We start from the raw sequence: 16,395 nt of genomic DNA on the forward strand, positions 1-16,395 counted from the left end.
TAGTGCTGGGCTCTGGTCCTTGCTCATGTGATCCCCTGCTAGCTGTCTCCTGAACCTCCCGATGCTGTGCACAGCCCTGTCCTGGCCCAGCAAGGCTCCCCACAGGTAATTTTTTGCTGGGCTCCAGCCTGGCTCCCAGCAAAGAGCCTCATTTGCAGATTACACCCCCTCCCTGGCTCCCAGACAAGGGGTGCTGGGACTCGGCAGCTGCTGCCCCAGTGCGTGCAGGGGGCTGCCCTGACCTGTAAGACTTGCCCGTCCTCCAGGACCTGCAGCCGTGGGCTCGGGGAGAAAGGCAGCCCATTCTGGAGCCACGAGATGGTGGGCATGGGGTTTCCCAGGGCCGGGCACTGCAGGCTGACAGTGCTGCTGGCGTTGACTGTCACCTCTTCCACCAGCTCCTCTGTGTCGCCCAGGATCACAGGTGGGGCTGGGGGTGGAGGAAAAGAGGCTGAGGGGCCGGCACAGGTCTCTGGGGGTGGGGTGACTGTGGAGGTGAGGGTGGCATTTGGCGTCAAGCGCTGGCTGGGACCCTGGTACTCTTCTCTCCAAGCCCTCCCAGTCCCTGACGCAGCTAAGGGATCGGGGCCCAGAAAGGGTTGTGACTTGCTCGATGTCACACAGCTAGGAGCTTCTGCTTGGAACCTGGGCCCAGTCCTGCATGATTTTTGAGGCTGAGCTTGTAACTCCATTTTCAGCCTCTGGGTACAGCAAGACTGAGGGCACCGTGCCTCGGCCCCTGCCAAGGGAGGCCCTTCTGGGGCATGCCGTCCTGGGACTCCCCACCTGCAGCCCCGCCACTCACTCAGCACCAGCAGCTGGTAGTGCAGCCAGTCCTCGCCCACCTCGTTGGAGGCCTTGCACGAGTACCTCCCGGCGTCCTCCGCCCGGACCAGGGGGATCTGCAGGACCCGGCCTCCTGCAAGGACATGGGACAGACGCCTGAGCTCAGGCACAAGTCACCCACAAGAGCAAGGAAGCTGCTCTCGCCTCTGGAGTGGACCCGGGCCACTGTCCCCTGCCTCATCTGTGAAAGGAAGAGACTCAGCCTGTCCTGCCCAGCTCCTGGGTGGAGGGGGGGGGTCAAGTCAGGAGTGTGCGCCAGGCCCTGAGCTGCACGTTCTGGGCCTGTCCCACAACGCCTCTGTGGGGCACGAGCTGTCACTCCCATCTTACTGACCGCAAACCTGAGCCTTCACAGCAGTGTCCAGTGTGACGCAGTGGTTCCTGGCTCAGCTCTGTCGTGCTGAGCCCAGTTCCTTGGCAAGGGCAGAGTCCGGGGGGAGACTCAGGAGGCAAGGGAGGCAGCTCCCGGGGCTGTGGCGGTGGTGGGGGTGGGGGTAGGGGTGGGGACAGGGAAGGCATCACCTGGGACCCTATATGATCAAAAGCCACCCAGGGCCAGGCACAGTGGCTCACACCTACAATCCCGGCACTTTGGGAGGCTGAGGTGTGTGGATCACCTGAGGTCAAGAGTTCACGACCAGCCTGGCCAACATGGCGAAACTCCGTCTGTATTAAAACTACAAAAATTAGCCGGGTGTGGTGGTGCACGCCTGTAGTCCCAGTTACTCGAGAGGCTGAGGCAGGAGAATCACTTGAACCCAGGAGGCAGAGGTGGCAGTGATTCGAGATCACTCCACTGCACTCCAGCCTGGGTGACAGAGCGAGACTCCATTTCAAAAAAAAAAAAAAAAAAAAAAAAAAAAAAAGAGCCAGCCAGGCTACTCTTATCGACAGGGACTGGAGTTGATCTCCAGTGGGACCTGGTTAGGTTTACCGCATGCTCGGAATTCGGGGTTGGGGCTGGCCAGCCCCGGCTATGGGTGACTTGACCAAGGCGAGAGCCTGCAAAGCCCAGTGGCAGGATCGGGGCAGCAGTGGTGTTGCAGGGGTCAGTTGATGTTTGGGGTTAGCGTAAGGTCAGGGTAAGAATTCAGGTCAGCTGTGACCATGACACCTGTGTTCTCAGAATTGGAGAACAGAGGTTAGAGGTCAGTGGCCAGGGTGAGAGGTGAGTGGTGGGTTGGAGGTGAGTGGGTGGGCGTGGAGGGCGGTTGGGGGCTATGGGCTGGGCTCAGCTATCGTTAACCGATGGTTAGAGTCTGATTGGGATCAGCAGGTGACTGAGCCTACTGTGTACCCAGGACTTGGCATCAGGGTAAGTGGTCAGCGGCCAGGTTAAAGGGTCTGTCCAGAGGTTTCTATCAGGAACTAGCAGCGGCCAGTAAGACTTGCATTCCTGGATTTGCGAGATGCCTCCTTTTTGTTCTTTTTTTTCTTTTTTTGAGGCAGGGTCTTGATCTGTCACGTAGGCTGGCGTGCAGCAGTATGATCACAGCTCACTGCAGCTTTGACCTTCTGGGCTAAACTATCCTCCTGCTTCAGCCTCCTGAGTAGCTGGGACCACAGGTACATGCCACCATGCCCAGCTAGTTTTAGAATATTTGGTACAGACGGGGTCTCATGATGTTGCCCAGGCTGGTCTTCAATACCTGGCCTCCATCAATTCTCCTACCTCAGCCTCCCAAAGTGCTGGGATTACAGCTGTGAGCCACCATACCTGGCCATCTCCATTTTTTTGCAATCACCAAAGCAGAAACCCTGGTCCGATTCTGCTCATGCCACTGACCACTTGGTTGACCCATGCAACTGACCACTTCTCCCCAAAACCAGCCCCGCCGCTGGCCCCATCTGGCCTCAAGCATTCGAATCTCAAACCGAGGGACCACCCGGACTTCCCTCATGAGCCAGTGGGCCGGGCGTTTCTAAGCCTTACCCTTAGAGCCTTTAAAGTCAAATCACCTAGAAAAAAGTATTCTAAAATAAAAGGCTTGCTTTTAAAAGTGAAATTACCTTAAATAAACAAATATCACCTAAGGTGGTAAAAGAAAAAAGCAAAAACAGACACACAAAACATGAGCTTCAGCCACCAGAGTGGTCTTCAAAGCCCGATTAGAGCTTCATCAGCGTTTGAGGTCATGAGCTTTGCTGATGATTACCGAAGGAGCCAGCTGCCCCTGCAGAGAAAGTGGCAGTTTCTGCCAGTGGTTTAAGGACATTACGGATCTTGAAGCCCAGAAGCCGGTGTCCCATGGTAAAAGGCTTCGATCTATAAACCAGAGGCAAAGGGCAATCCAATCTTTGCCTTCATACAGGCAAAGAACTCGCAGCCCCAGTTTACAAATTGCAGCTAAGGTCCAGAGCGGTCGTGTGCCCTGCTTGAGGTCACACAGCAGGCAACTCAAAGCACCCACTTTCTTCATGCAGCCCTGACCCACCTTGCAGCACAGACACCCCGTCCTCGGCCGAGAGGGGCTGATCCTCTCTGTACCAGGTGAGCTCCGGAGGTGGGACTGCATTGGTGTCGCAGTACAGGTAGGCTGGGTTGTTCTCCACGATCTCCCTGTATTCCGTTACTCCGCCCTGGGCCTCCTCCTCCCAGGACAGGCTCTCGAAGGCTGCACTGGCATCAGCCACCTTCTGGAACATGGGAGGCACTGGGTGGGGGAGACAAAGTCCTCAGGAGACACAGCAGAGGGGTGGGAATACTCCTCTGCTCACGGAGATTCTCATCCCAGCCTCTCCCAGGTGCAGAAATCCATTATTTGAGCTGTTCCCTTAGGTCAAGGCATTTCTTAAATTCCCTCACTCCCTAAACCAGTGTTTATGGAGCAACTACTATGTGCTGGGGACTAGGATAAGGCTCCTTCCCTAAGCAGCTCATGTCTCACGGGCACTAAAGACTCCTGGTAACAAGGACATATTTTCTGCGGTTGGGAGCCAGATACTAAGCTTTAGCCAGCGTTTGTTTATCAGAGCACAGAGGTATAAAATCATCAGCTTTAGAAATAGAGGGGGTCCTCAAGGTCACCTGCTTTGATCACCTGCATTTTACAAAGGGTAAAATTAAGGCCTGGAGGGGGCCGTGTCATCCCCAGGTTGTCATTAACATAACCAGTTGATGACAGAGCCCGGGCTAGAGGCTGGTGGCCGGAAGCACTGGAGGTGAGGAAGGGTGTGGGCAGCCCGGCAGGTGCTCCTCTCACCAGGACGCCCCATGGCCACTCCACTGTGCAGCAAAACCTGGTTCTCGACATTTATCCACCGCCCAGCTTGCCTGTCAGCCTCCTGCCTTCCTGCCTCCCCGTTCTAGCCTCCCAGCCTCCTGCTCCCAGCTTCCCCCTCCCACCTCCCAGCCTCCCTGCCTCCCCCTACCAGCTTCACTTTCCCAACCTCCCCATCCCAGCCACCCAGCCTCTCACTCCCAGCCTCCCCTTCCTACCTCCCAGCCTCCTCCTCCTGGCCTCCGCCTCCCAGCCTCCCTGTCTCCTTCTCCCAGCCTCCCCTTCCCAGCCTCCCTGCCTCCCCTTCCCAGTTTCCTCCCCAGCCTCTTAGCCTCTCCCTCCCAGTCTCCACAGCCTCCCCCCAGTCTCCCCTCTGCAGCCTTCCAGCCTCCCCTCCCAACCTCCTCCTTCTAGCCTCTCAGCACCCCCACCCAGCCTCCCCCTCCCAACCTCCCCTTCCCAGCCTCCCAGCCTCTGACTCCCAACTCCCTCCTTTCCTTCCTTCGCTTTTTACAAAGGGAAACGTCCAGCACTGATGAAAGTGAGAGAAGAATATTATGAGCCCCATGCACCCACAAGCAGCTTCAACCATCGAGGTAGCCACTCAGCTTCCTCTCGGCCAGAGATTCTGAAGCCAGTCCCCAGGTTTCCCTAACAAAGTGAGAGGCATTTGGCAGCAGGGTTAAGAGTGTGGCACTCTGGTTCAGCCAGACCAGTCCAGCTCCACCACTCCATTCCGTGGTTTGCGGCCAGAGCCCTCATGTTTTTGGTTTCGGTCCCTTGAGGCAGAGGGGCTGAGGCACGATTTGCTCTGGGCTGCTGAGATGAGCCAATGCAGAAGACACATGGCGGGGGCCCCCAGAGGGCCAGCCCCTCGATGTCCTCACATTGGCCAATGCCCCACCCCCGCCCACCGGTGACACACACCCTGGATGAGCACGTTGAAGTCCTGGTTGTCCTCGCCAGCCACGTTGGTGGCCACACACAGGTACCGCCCCGAGTCTGAGACCTGCGTGGGCTGGATCTGGAGCAGTCGCCCTTCACCCAGGATGTGCAGCCGCAGGCTGGGGGTCACGGGCTGCGAGGGGGACAATGGAGTTGGGGGAAGGGAGATCAGAAATGAGGGGCTGAGAGGAGCAGACAAGGGCACTTATTTCTCAATACATTCTCCAAAAATGCAGCAGAAAGTGACGAGAACAGCTGAGAAGTTTACAAAACCAAATCCACAGAGCATAAAAATGAGAAGGGCCATACATGGGTGAAAACAGTAGAGTTAAAGTTTACAAAGAGTTCAATATTTTGTTGAAAGATACAGCCGGGCATGGTGGCTCACACCTGTAATCCCAGCACCTTGGGAGGCCGAGGTGGGCAGATCACCTGAGGGCAGGAGTTCAAGACCAGCCTGGCCAACGTGGAGAAACCCCGTCTTTACTAAAAATACAAAAAAATAGCTGGGTATGGTGGTGCACACCTGTAATCCCAGCTACTCAGGAGGCTGAGGCAGGAGACTCACTTGCACCTGGGAGGCAGAGGCTGCAGTGAGCCAAGATAGTGCCATCATCCTCCAGCCTGGACAACAGAGCGAGAATGTCTCAAAAATAAAAATAAAAATAAAAATAGAAATTAAAAGGCTGGGGGAGGTGGCTCATACCTGTAATCCCAGCACTTTGGGAGGCTGAGGTGGACAGATCACCTGAGGTCAGGAGTTTGAGACCAGCCTGACCAACACGGTGAAACCTCATCTCTACTAAAAATTACAAAAATTAGCTGGGCATGGTGGTGGGCACCTGTAATCCCAGCTACTCAGGAGGCTGAGGCAGGGAGAATAGCTTGAACCCAGGAAGCAGAGGTTGCACCACTGCACTCCAGCCTGGGTGACAGAGCAAGACTCCATCTCGGAAAAAGAAAAATAAAATAAATAAAGGGTGGGTGGGGCCTGGACCAGCTCTAGGGCCAAGTGCTGTAAGGGAAGCCTTTTCTGGAAGGTTCCAAGCAGAACTAGCCAGAGCACAGGTGAGAGTCAGAAGCTGCTCGGGGGTCCCACACTCACCTGCCCGTCCTTGTACCAGCGGATGGTGGGCGGGGGCACAGCCCAGCACTCACACTCCAGGGTCAAGGTGCTGTTGACCTTGGTCTTCACTTCCTTCACACTGACCTCCCCCAAGGGGTCATCTTTGGAGATGGAAGGGGGGACTGAAAAGCACAAGGGGTCTGAGAGCAGAGCTGAGAGATGGGTGCTGAGACCCTGAGCTTACCCTGGTCCTGGGGGCAGCCCCAGAAATAGGGCCCAGCCTAGAGACACAGGGACCCTGGAACCACCCTGCTCCTGGCTGTTCACTTAGGGGAGAGAGCATTTGTCTGCAAGGGTTACAGGACAGGGCAGGTCTGAGGCAGGGGAATTCCTGGGGTCACCTCAGAGGCCTTCTTTGGGGGTCCCAAGTCTCCATCTGCAGAGCCTCCGGTTATACCCAGAAGCAGAAGTGGCAGGAGGAAGCCAGGACTGTAGTGAGTCTCCTCATTCTGTCCTCTGGAGCCCGCCCCAGCTGCCCGGTGACTGCCAGAGGACATCAGCCACAGGGAGGCACCCCGGGGCACAAAGGGTGGCTCAGGTGCCTGGACCCCTGGGTTCCCAGCGGTCTTCTGCCCAGCCAGCTGTGCCCCAGGGTCCCTGACTCACTGAGCACTTCCACGTGGTAGTTTTTCATGGCCTCCCCGAGCTCGTTGGTGACCACACAGGTGTACTGGCCGGCATCTTCCTTCTGGGCATTCAGGATCTGCAGCCCGTGGGTACCTGTGTGGGGGCCAGGGTCACCCCGGAGCTGCAGCCTCATGCCAGGCACAAGGAGAGGCTCACTGGTCCTCTCCTCTGACCCTGATGACATGTCACCTGTGCCCTCCCTCCTCCCTACCAGAGGGCGTCACCTGGGAGGAGCTGGATGTTCCTGGATGCCTCAAACGGGGCCCCATCCTTCATCCAGGTGATGTTGGGGGAAGGGAAGGCCAGCACCTCGCAGATCAGAGAGATGGGATTGTTGATGGTCACGGTCACCTCCTCGTCTGCACTGTCCTCGGCCACTCCCAGGATGGTGGGAGCCACTGTGGTGAGGGAAATGGGGTACTTGTGAGCAGAGGTCCCTGACCCTGGGCCAAGGACTAGGAAAGCCCTGGACCCAGTGCTTGGCCTCAAAGCTTCTGTCACTTACATTACAGAGATGGGAAACCGAGGCTCAGAGAAGCCCATACCCAGGGCGGCCAGGCTTGAATTCAGACTGTGTGACCCAGAGCTCGGCTCTCCAATACTAAGCAATACTACAAGGGAAAGCTGAGGAATGTCTGCCTCCATTTCCCCAAAGCTCAGTGTGCAACCTCTTCACCCATTAACCAGAGGCTTCTGAAGCCTGTTTGAGTCGGGGAGTGGAAGCTGGGAGGCTTTGTTCCCCGCTGAGCAGAGTCACTGTGCTTTCATTGGTCCCAACATTTCTTCTTTCAGCTCCTGCAGGGGACTCTCCCTTTAACTGTCAGAATTTTAGAAACAGATTTTTCTTTTCTTTTCTTTTTTTGGTTTTAAAGAGCAGAGAGTTTATTAGGCAAGAGAGAAGGAAGAAGAAAACAGCTCCCCCATACAGAGATAGAGGGAAGGGGGATTCGAACAAAGAGAAACCCCTGGAAGCTGGTCTGCACCCCTCTCATCTGACGGACGCTCTGTTTCTCCAGGCTACGGGAATAGCAGGTAGGTATGCCTTGGCCTCAGGAGACGGAGAGAAGCCTGGATGTGAACCCACCACCCTGGGGCCTGGCAGTAACTCTTGTCACCTCTCTGAACCTCAGGGCTTTGTCAGTGACATGGGCACAAGCACATCCCCCACCTCCTAGGGTCACTGCGGAGATGCCATCCATCGGGACTGTTGCAATGCCTGGCCCATGATAAACACCCAGTCAATCCAGTTACTTTTGCTGTTGTCAAACTCGGAGAATTAGAAGAAAAACAGAATGGTTCGTGGGAAGCTGTCTGAAAGGAGCCGGCTGTGGGTCAAGATGGCCAGGGGAGACCTGTGTTCATTCTAGCTCCATAATTCGAAGCTTGCTTGGGTCAGAGGACACTGGAGTTTATACATCAAACTAAACTATATTATTGGTGCAGTTAATTAGAAATCAAGCGGCAACAGGAGGCCTAAGGTAAAGACCGTCTGAGAGCGCAGTGACACCGGGAGCACCTCAGGGTGGCTGCAGAGTAGGGAATACTGCTGTGGTCCACGAACGCTTTTCAATATGGAGACTGCATGAGGGCCTCGAAAAGAGGGTTTGTGCAAAGATCACTGAGAAGGGAGGCGACCTCTGATCACAAGACCGGGGAGGGTCTTTGCAGATGGGAGCTGGCAAGGAGAAAAGCCTTGCAGGGCAGAGCTCACGGAACGCCTCAGGCTCTGCCTAGGTTCTCAGCATGGAGTGATTTGAATTGCTCTATGTGCCCGATGCTGGGGATATAAAAGCCCCCTGAGGCACTGGGTGTGGTCAGACCCGGTGGCTCCTCATGTGCTATACCTCTGATGCAGCTGCACCCTGATAACTATTAGTGATAAACTCAGAGCACTAGCTGAGCACGTCTTAGAGGGATCTCAAGTGCTCCCCCGACTATCTTATCTACCCCTTCACCCTCCCATTCCATGCCCATAAGATCAATGAAATTGTGCATATAATAAAAGTGTTTGGAGCCCAGAGCTCGGGGCCAACGCAGTTCCCATGCTTGTGTTGGTCCCCGGGACCCATGCTGTAAATTCTACTCGTTTCTGACTTTGTTTCCTTTTCTCAATCCCTTGCCACCGCCAGGACTAACGGCACCTGCGTTCGGGGTTCGGGCTGGTACCCAATGCCGGTCCCTTTGCTTCTCTGTCCCGCCAGCACCTGGGGTGGCCAGGACATGCCCAGAACTTACACAGGACACTGAGCTGGAAGTGTTTGGTCTTCTCCCCAACAGTGTTGGCTGCAATGCAGGCATAGTGGCCAGCGCTGGACAGGTTTGCCTGGAGGACCCACAGGAGGACTCCATCTGGGGAGATGTGGTGGGCATCTCCACCAGCCAGGGGCCGGCCATCTTTGAACCATGTGACCTTGGGCTGTGGGTGGCCTGTATGCAGAGCAGAGAATGAGACGATTTGGCAGGCTTTGACTAGGGGAGCTCCGGAGTTGCAGGTTGCTCCCAGATGGGTCAGGGGATGTGAATTCTCCGTCTTTGCCCAGAGGCCCATGAAGGACAAGAAGAAGAAGAATCAGCCACCAGGCCTGGCCTGTGCCCCTTCCTCTGTGATTTGGCTGCCTTTTCCTTACTGGGGAATGGGTAGTGATGGCTTGGTACGTACAGGCAAGACAGAAAAACAAGTTATTCTTTCCTTCCATCTGTTCATCCATCTACCCACACACTACCCATCCATCCATCCATCCATCCATCCATCCATCCATCCAATCATTTATTCATCTACCTACCCACCTATCCCTCCATTCAATCATCCATTCGTCTCTCCATTCATCTACACACCCATTCACCTGCCCATCCACCCACCCATCCACCCAACCATCCAACTATCCAATCATCCATTCATCTACCTATCCACCTATCTTTCCATTCAATCAATCATGCATTCAACTCTCCATTCATCCACATACCCATTCACCTGCACATCCACCCACCCATCCACCCAACTATTCATCCATCCATTCATCTACCTACCCACCTATTCCTCCATTCATCCACCCACCCATCTATCCACCTATCTACACAACCATCCAACCATCCATTCATCTACCTACCCACCTATCCCTCCATTCAACCAATCATCCATTCATTTCTCCATTCATCCACCCACCCATCCACCCATCCACCCAACCATCCAACTATCCAACCATCCATTCATCTACCTACCTGCCTATCCTTCCATTTAATCAATCATCCAACCATTCATTTCTCCATTCATCTACCCACCCATCTAACCACCCACCCACCCAACCATCCAACCATCCATTCATCTACCAACCCACCTATCCTTCCATTCAATCATCCACTCATTTCTCCATTCATCCACACACCCATTCATCTGCCCATCCACCCACCCATCCACACAACTATCCAACTATCCAACCATCCATTCATCTACCTACCCACCTATCCTTCCATTCAATCATCCATTCATCTCTCCATTCATCTACACACCCATCCATCTGCCCATCCACCCAACCATCCAACCATCCATTCATCTACCTATCCACCTATCCTTTCATTCAGCCAATCATCCATCCATCTCTCTATCCATCCATCCATCCATCCATCCATCCATCCATCCATCCATCCAGGCACCCATCCACCCATCTGTCTGCCCATTCATTCATTCATCCACCCATTCATTGATCTACCCACCCACCTACCCATCCATCCATCCATCCTCCATCCATCCACTCATCCATCCACCCACCCATCCTTCAACCCATGGTATTAATGGAAGCCTACTCTGCCAGGCACTGGGGAAACCATGGTGACAAGGCAGCCCCTGGGTCTTTAAGAAGCTCGGATGCCACAAGGCCACTATGGTCCAGTGTGGTCAGTGCTAGAACAGGGAAGCACTGGGGCTTGTAAGAACCCAACGGAGGTGGCTCAATGGGCCTCAGGGGCCAGCCAAGGACTTCCTGTGGAGGGTCCTGGAAGCTGAGATCAATAGTGGGGTGGGGAGAGGAAAGAGTGTTTGGGATGGAAGAACATGTGCAGAGATGAGCCGGGACCTGGTGCCGAGTCCGATGTACAGAGACTCCCAGTTAGGAGGAGTGGGGCTGGGGCAGGTGGGCAGATCCCCAGAGGTCCCCTCCTTTCTGAAGCTGCCTTCCCACCTCTTCTCCCAGCCCACCACATCGTGTGGCCTTTACCTGTGACGTTGCACGTCAGGTGGGCAGTCTGTCCCTCAGGGACCTTGATCACCTCCTCCAGGTCCTCGTTCTCAATACTGGGAGGAACTGAGAGAAGCAGGGAGACAGACAGCTAGTGACTGGGGGTCTGGCCCACTTAGGCTACACAGTCACAGAACAGGAAGCCAAGAGCCCACTCTTTCCTGTGCCTTAGTTTTCCCACCCCATGCCTGTTTCTATAGGGCGGTGAATTTAAGAAACATTTCCTGCTGGCTGATGGAAGTGCCAGTGCCTCAGGAGAAGACTCTGATGAGAGGCAGGCAGTCTTAGTGGTGCTGGAAATATATGCCCCCTTCCACTTTGGATTGTCCCTGCTGTTTCTGGAAAGTTCCATGGCAGCCTCAGAACAGGGGTTTCTTGTCACCTAGGCTGGAGTGCAGTGGCACAATCACTATAGCCTCTGCCTCCCGAGTAGCTGAGACTACAGGCAGGTACTACCACGCCCAGTTAATTTTTGTATATTTCATAGAGGTGGGGTCTTGCCATGTTGCCCAGGTTTGAACAAAGGTTTTTGATAAGGCAGAGCATACAAGGCTTAGCTTCTCCCTCTTTCTCTGTGCTGGGCCCTTGCTACAGCTCAACGTGTGAGTCTGGGACCCTGCCTCTGGGAGCTCCCAGGCAGTGGAAAAGGGTTCATAGGGCACCCATGAGAACGGGGTTGCAACACACCCAGCACCTCCACGCTGAAGTTCCTTCGCACCTCCCCAGCCTCGTTGCTTGCCAGGCATGAGTAGGGGCCTCTGTCTTGCTCCTGTGTCTGCGTCATCTTCAGCATCCAGCCACCTGGGGAGGGAGGAGCGTGGGCCCCAAGCATGGCTCTGAGCAGCATTCTGTCCCAAACTGAGCCCCTCTGCTGCCCAGCAGGAAGACGCATTATGACTAGACATGTACGTATCTGTTTCCCATTGTGTCCCGTTCCTCAGATGCAGAAACTGAGGCCCAGGAGGGTAAAACAAATGGATGGAGCCGCCTGGAGATTAGACACGTATCAGCATAAATCTGAGGACCGTGTTTTAGCAAGAAGTCTCTGTCACCCTGGCCACCCCTGGCTCTGGGGATTGGCTAGAGCTGAAGGGAAAGCAAGGGGTTAAGAAATCCTGGCCCGATGCAGACCTCTGCTCTATCCTGACAGACATGGTAAAAGGCCCCCTCCTCCCAAGGACCTCTCAGGGAGAGACAGCTCCTCTCAGAGAAACCCAAGGGTCTCCCAAGACACAGGACACAGACCACCACTGCTGTTACTGCACCCAGGGCAGATGTCACTAATTGATCGCCACATTCCTTTCCAATGGGCCCAGTGCAGTCTCCGAATTCCTATCCACAGAATGCGTCTGGCAGTTCCTACCAAGTGCTCGGAAGTGAGGCCAGGAGGAAATGTATTTGCCATCTCATGATGGGCTGCTTGGAACCGATGAGTGACTGAGGCGTAGCCTCAGGGGGCCTGGAAATCCTTGCAGGATTTGGATGGGACAGAGATTCCTGGGCCTCGGTTCTTCGTTCGTACACCAGCAAGAACCTCACAAACTCTTTTTTTTTTTTTTTTTTTTTTTAAGGCGGGGTTTCACCATATTGGTCAGGCTGGTCTTGAACTCCCGACCTCAGGTGATCCACCCGCCTTGGCCTCCAAAGTGCTTGGATTACAGGCATGAGCCACCACGCCTGGCCACAAACCCATTTTATGAGGAGGATGAGTGTTCAGAGAAGGTGCTTAGATCATCACATCCATAAAGCTTGTTACTGCTCTGTGGGATGTTATACGTTAAGTGCCAAAAGATTTTTTTTTTTCTGCAGTACTTATCAGAACCTTTACTATGCAAATGTTTACTGTGGTTCTCCAGGTGAGCAGAGCAGGAAGCCCTTTCCAAATGTATCTAAATCCATGATTTTTTTCCTGGAGCACCTCACCTGACTAGTGTTTTGGGCTGTACTCTTTGGGGACCAGCAACTGGAATGATTATTCTAAACAGGCCTGGCAGCTCAGGGTCAGAGGTCGTGGGCACGTAATAATGGGCAGAGGCAGAGGCAGAAGGCCCGAGCTGATTCCCAGGATCCAACCTCGGCTGGTATCTTACCTGCCAGCAGGTAGGTGTCCTCTCCAGGGCTGACAGGCTCCTCCCCTCGGAACCAGCGGATGGCCGGGGGTGGGATCCCTGCGGCTTCACAGAGCAGAGTTAGGGTGCTGTGCAAGGCAGCAGTGATGTTGGTCAGCGGGTCCAAGTCTCCGATGAGCTCTGGGGGCACTGGACACGCAGAAGAAGCCGCATTCAGGGGGCAGATTGGGGCTGTGTGCTTCATGTTCCTTCCCCAGCCCCACAGCCTGCTCCCCAACTCCACCCAGCCCCACTGCCTGCCCCCAACTCCACCCAGCCCCACTGCCTGCCCCCCAACTCCACCCAATTGGGAGAGTCTGAGGAGCAGAAGTGATGAGAGCAGAGCTGCTCCCCCTGAGGCAGGGACACCGAGAAGGGAGCCAGTGGCGCCACAGGCTGGGCTCTGGAGTCGGGCAGACTCCCTGGGCCTCAGTCTCCCCAAGCCCTCAGCAGGATGCTGGAGGATCCAATAGGAACACATCAAAGTACCTAGTCCAGGGCCTGGGCAGAAACAGTGCAGAGTCAATGGGACTGGAATTAGTGCAAAGGTGAGGCGGGACGTGCTTCCTAAACCCACATGCGGAAGCTAAGCAGCAACACTGCAGTTCTGAAGGCGGCTGTTCCTGAAGGAAGCCACTCTCTACCCGGGAGGGCGGGTGTTGGGGGTACCTGGGTGAGGCTCAAGGTCCCAGCAACAGCGAAGGGGATGATGGGGGCTCCTCCCTAAACCGAACCCTGCCCACCTCTCCCACCCTATCTCTTACCACTCCCTGTGTCTACCCTGAATTATCCTTCAGGCATACAGTAGGAGCTCAGTAAATGACGAATGCACGAGGCTGCTCCAGCCACATGCTTCCCCTCATCCAGCAGCTGCCTAACTCCTACTCACCCTTTACAGTCCAGCTTAAAGGGCACTTCCTCCGGGAGGCTGCCCTGACCTGCCCCAACACTACTCAAGGTTTTCCTGGTGTCTCGCGAGCCCCTGAATTCTCCCCATCACACAGCAGTCATGCGGGACAGGGACTGAATACTTCCCCGGTGCCCAGAACAAGAGGGAGAGAGGGAGGGAAGGGCGGTGAATGAGGGGAAACTGGGGCCATCTGGGACCTGTCGTGATTCTGAGAGCAGTGTCGATGGCTTCCCCAACAGCATCTCTCATTAGAACCCTGACTGCAGAAAGCACACGTGTGACCCCGAGAGCACAGCCTGAGGGCTCTGTCTGGAGATTGAACTGGCCTTGCCCTCTCTAATCCGCCCCAGCCCACCCTCCTCCAGCAGCCGCCAGTCCTCACCCAGCACGGAGAGCTCAAACCTCCTCTCTGCCCTCCCAGCCACGTTCTCGGCCACGCAGCTGTAGCGTCCGGCGTGGGCAGCCCGGGCCCGCTCCACACGCAGGCTCTGACCGTGGTTCTGCAGCTGCAGGCCCGGTTCAGCCCCCACGGGCTGGCCGTCCCGCTGCCATGTCACTGTTGGAGGAGGTTTCCCTGTGGCATTGCACTCCAGAGTGGCCACTCCATCCTGGACCACGGAGACCTGTGTGGGGGGCTCCCGGGGACCAGCAATCTGAGGGGGAACTGGGGTGGGGAGAAAGCCCATCAGAGAAAGCTGCTGGGGCCACCAGGCACCACGCACTTGGCCCAGGCCCCATAGGGACACACCCTCTCCCCTTGCCATCGCTGGCTGTGTGACCTTGTGATGTCACCTCTCTGGGCCTCCATTCTCCTTCCCAACAATGGGGTCATAACTGCACCCTACCGCTACAGCCTGGGACTCACAGGCAGGCCTGCTGTTTGGGAAACAAGCTCACAACACAGCCCTTTCAGGAGGTGTGAGGGGTTTTCTTCCTCAGAAACTGGAGACTTCTGGAGCTTCAACAGCTGTTGGGACTGGCTGGGGTGGAAAATTACTTTATGGGTGGCTTTCTCCTCAACAGGTTGAACAGAACTTTCCTTGGGTTTATTTTCTAGCAGGATTTTTACAAAGCTGAGGGATTTCATTTCATCACTGCAGGACAAGTAGAAAGGGATTTAGGGTTTCCACCATATACAGGAGCTTCACATAATGCTTACACTTCTTTCGGGTTTCCAGCTGTTTCAGATGTGGTTTTTCTCCTCTGGACCAGTGGGGGGTCCTTAGGGACCATGCTGCCCCCCATCCTATGCTTGGGCTAGTGAGAAGCTGTGTGGGAGGGGCAGTTCAAATGCCAGCTGATATGGTCTGGCTGTGTCCCCACCCAAATCTCATCTCGAATTGGAATCCCCAAGTGTGGAGGGAGGGACCTGGTGGGAGATGATTGCATCACGGGAGTGGTTCCCCCATGCTGTTCTCGCGATAGTGAGTTAATTCTCATGAGATCTGGCTGTGTGATAAGTGTCTGGCACTTCCCCCTTCTCACCCTCTCTCCTGCTGCCACGTAAGGCATGCCTTGCTTCCCCTTCCCCTTCCACCACGATTGTAAGTTTCCTGAGGCCTCCCCAGCCATGCGGAACTGTGAGTCAATTAAGCCTCTTGTTTGTAAGTTACTCAGTCTCAGGAAGTATCTTTAGAGCAGTGTGAGAACTCACTCACACCCCAGGAATCTGAGGGAGGAGAAAACCTGCACCACACGCCATCACTTCCCTGTATTTGCTCCAATTCGGGGGCAGCGCCTGCCCAGACAGCCCGTGATCCCAGACCCTTCCAGCCCCTGCCGGGCTCACCCACCGTGCACCACCAGCTGCTGGTCCTGGCTGCTGTTCCCCGCCACGTTGCTGCACTCACAGGTGTATGTTCCCTCCTGAGCCAGCTGCGCCTGTCCCAGGTACAGCAGCCTCCCTACAGCCGACACCCGCTGGAGGCCAGCCCCGTCCCTGGGCAGGGGTTTACCTGGGTGCAGTAAAAAAGAAACTCCTGGTCCAGGGCGTTTGCAAGGACATGATGTCTTTCTACCTGGAAAGTTTGTCCTCCCACCCATTCTGGCCAACCCCTGCTCATCCTTCAGGTGTCCATTTAGACACTGCCTCTTCCAGGAAGCCTTCTGTGAGTGCCACATGTGGTTCTGGTGCCTCCTCTGAGCTCCTATCCTCCAGGCTTCTCCCCATCACAGATCTGTTTACAGGTGCCACATCTGAATCTTACCCTGGCCTGGGCCCCCTGCCTCAATTTCCTCCTGGGATCCTTTTTTTTTTTTTTTTTTTTTTTTTGAGGCAATCTCATTCTGTCACCCAGGCTGGAGTGCAGTGGTGCAATCTCGAAGCCTCCACCTCCTGGGTTCAAGCGATCCTCATGCCTCAGCCTCCCGAGTAGCTGGG

At 55.3% G+C, this 16,395-nt stretch overlaps 1 protein-coding gene across 1 annotated transcript in view; it reads right to left on the reverse strand.

The window, feature by feature from the left end:
- Nucleotides 1–16,395, reverse strand: part of HMCN2 (hemicentin 2) — a 173,047-nt gene that overhangs the window by 52,932 nt on the left and 103,720 nt on the right. The window contains 13 exon segments of the mRNA XM_039461479.2: nt 243–430; nt 806–919; nt 3,282–3,500; nt 4,995–5,145; nt 6,118–6,260; nt 6,745–6,858; nt 6,990–7,163; nt 9,001–9,192; nt 10,977–11,063; nt 11,685–11,798; nt 13,088–13,255; nt 14,398–14,679; nt 15,809–15,970. Coding sequence (XP_039317413.2) covers nt 243–430; nt 806–919; nt 3,282–3,500; nt 4,995–5,145; nt 6,118–6,260; nt 6,745–6,858; nt 6,990–7,163; nt 9,001–9,192; nt 10,977–11,063; nt 11,685–11,798; nt 13,088–13,255; nt 14,398–14,679; nt 15,809–15,970 — 2,108 coding nt within the window.

Source organism: Saimiri boliviensis, chromosome 2 (assembly GCF_048565385.1).
Source record: "Saimiri boliviensis isolate mSaiBol1 chromosome 2, mSaiBol1.pri, whole genome shotgun sequence".
Classification (NCBI taxonomy): Eukaryota; Metazoa; Chordata; class Mammalia; order Primates; family Cebidae; genus Saimiri; species Saimiri boliviensis.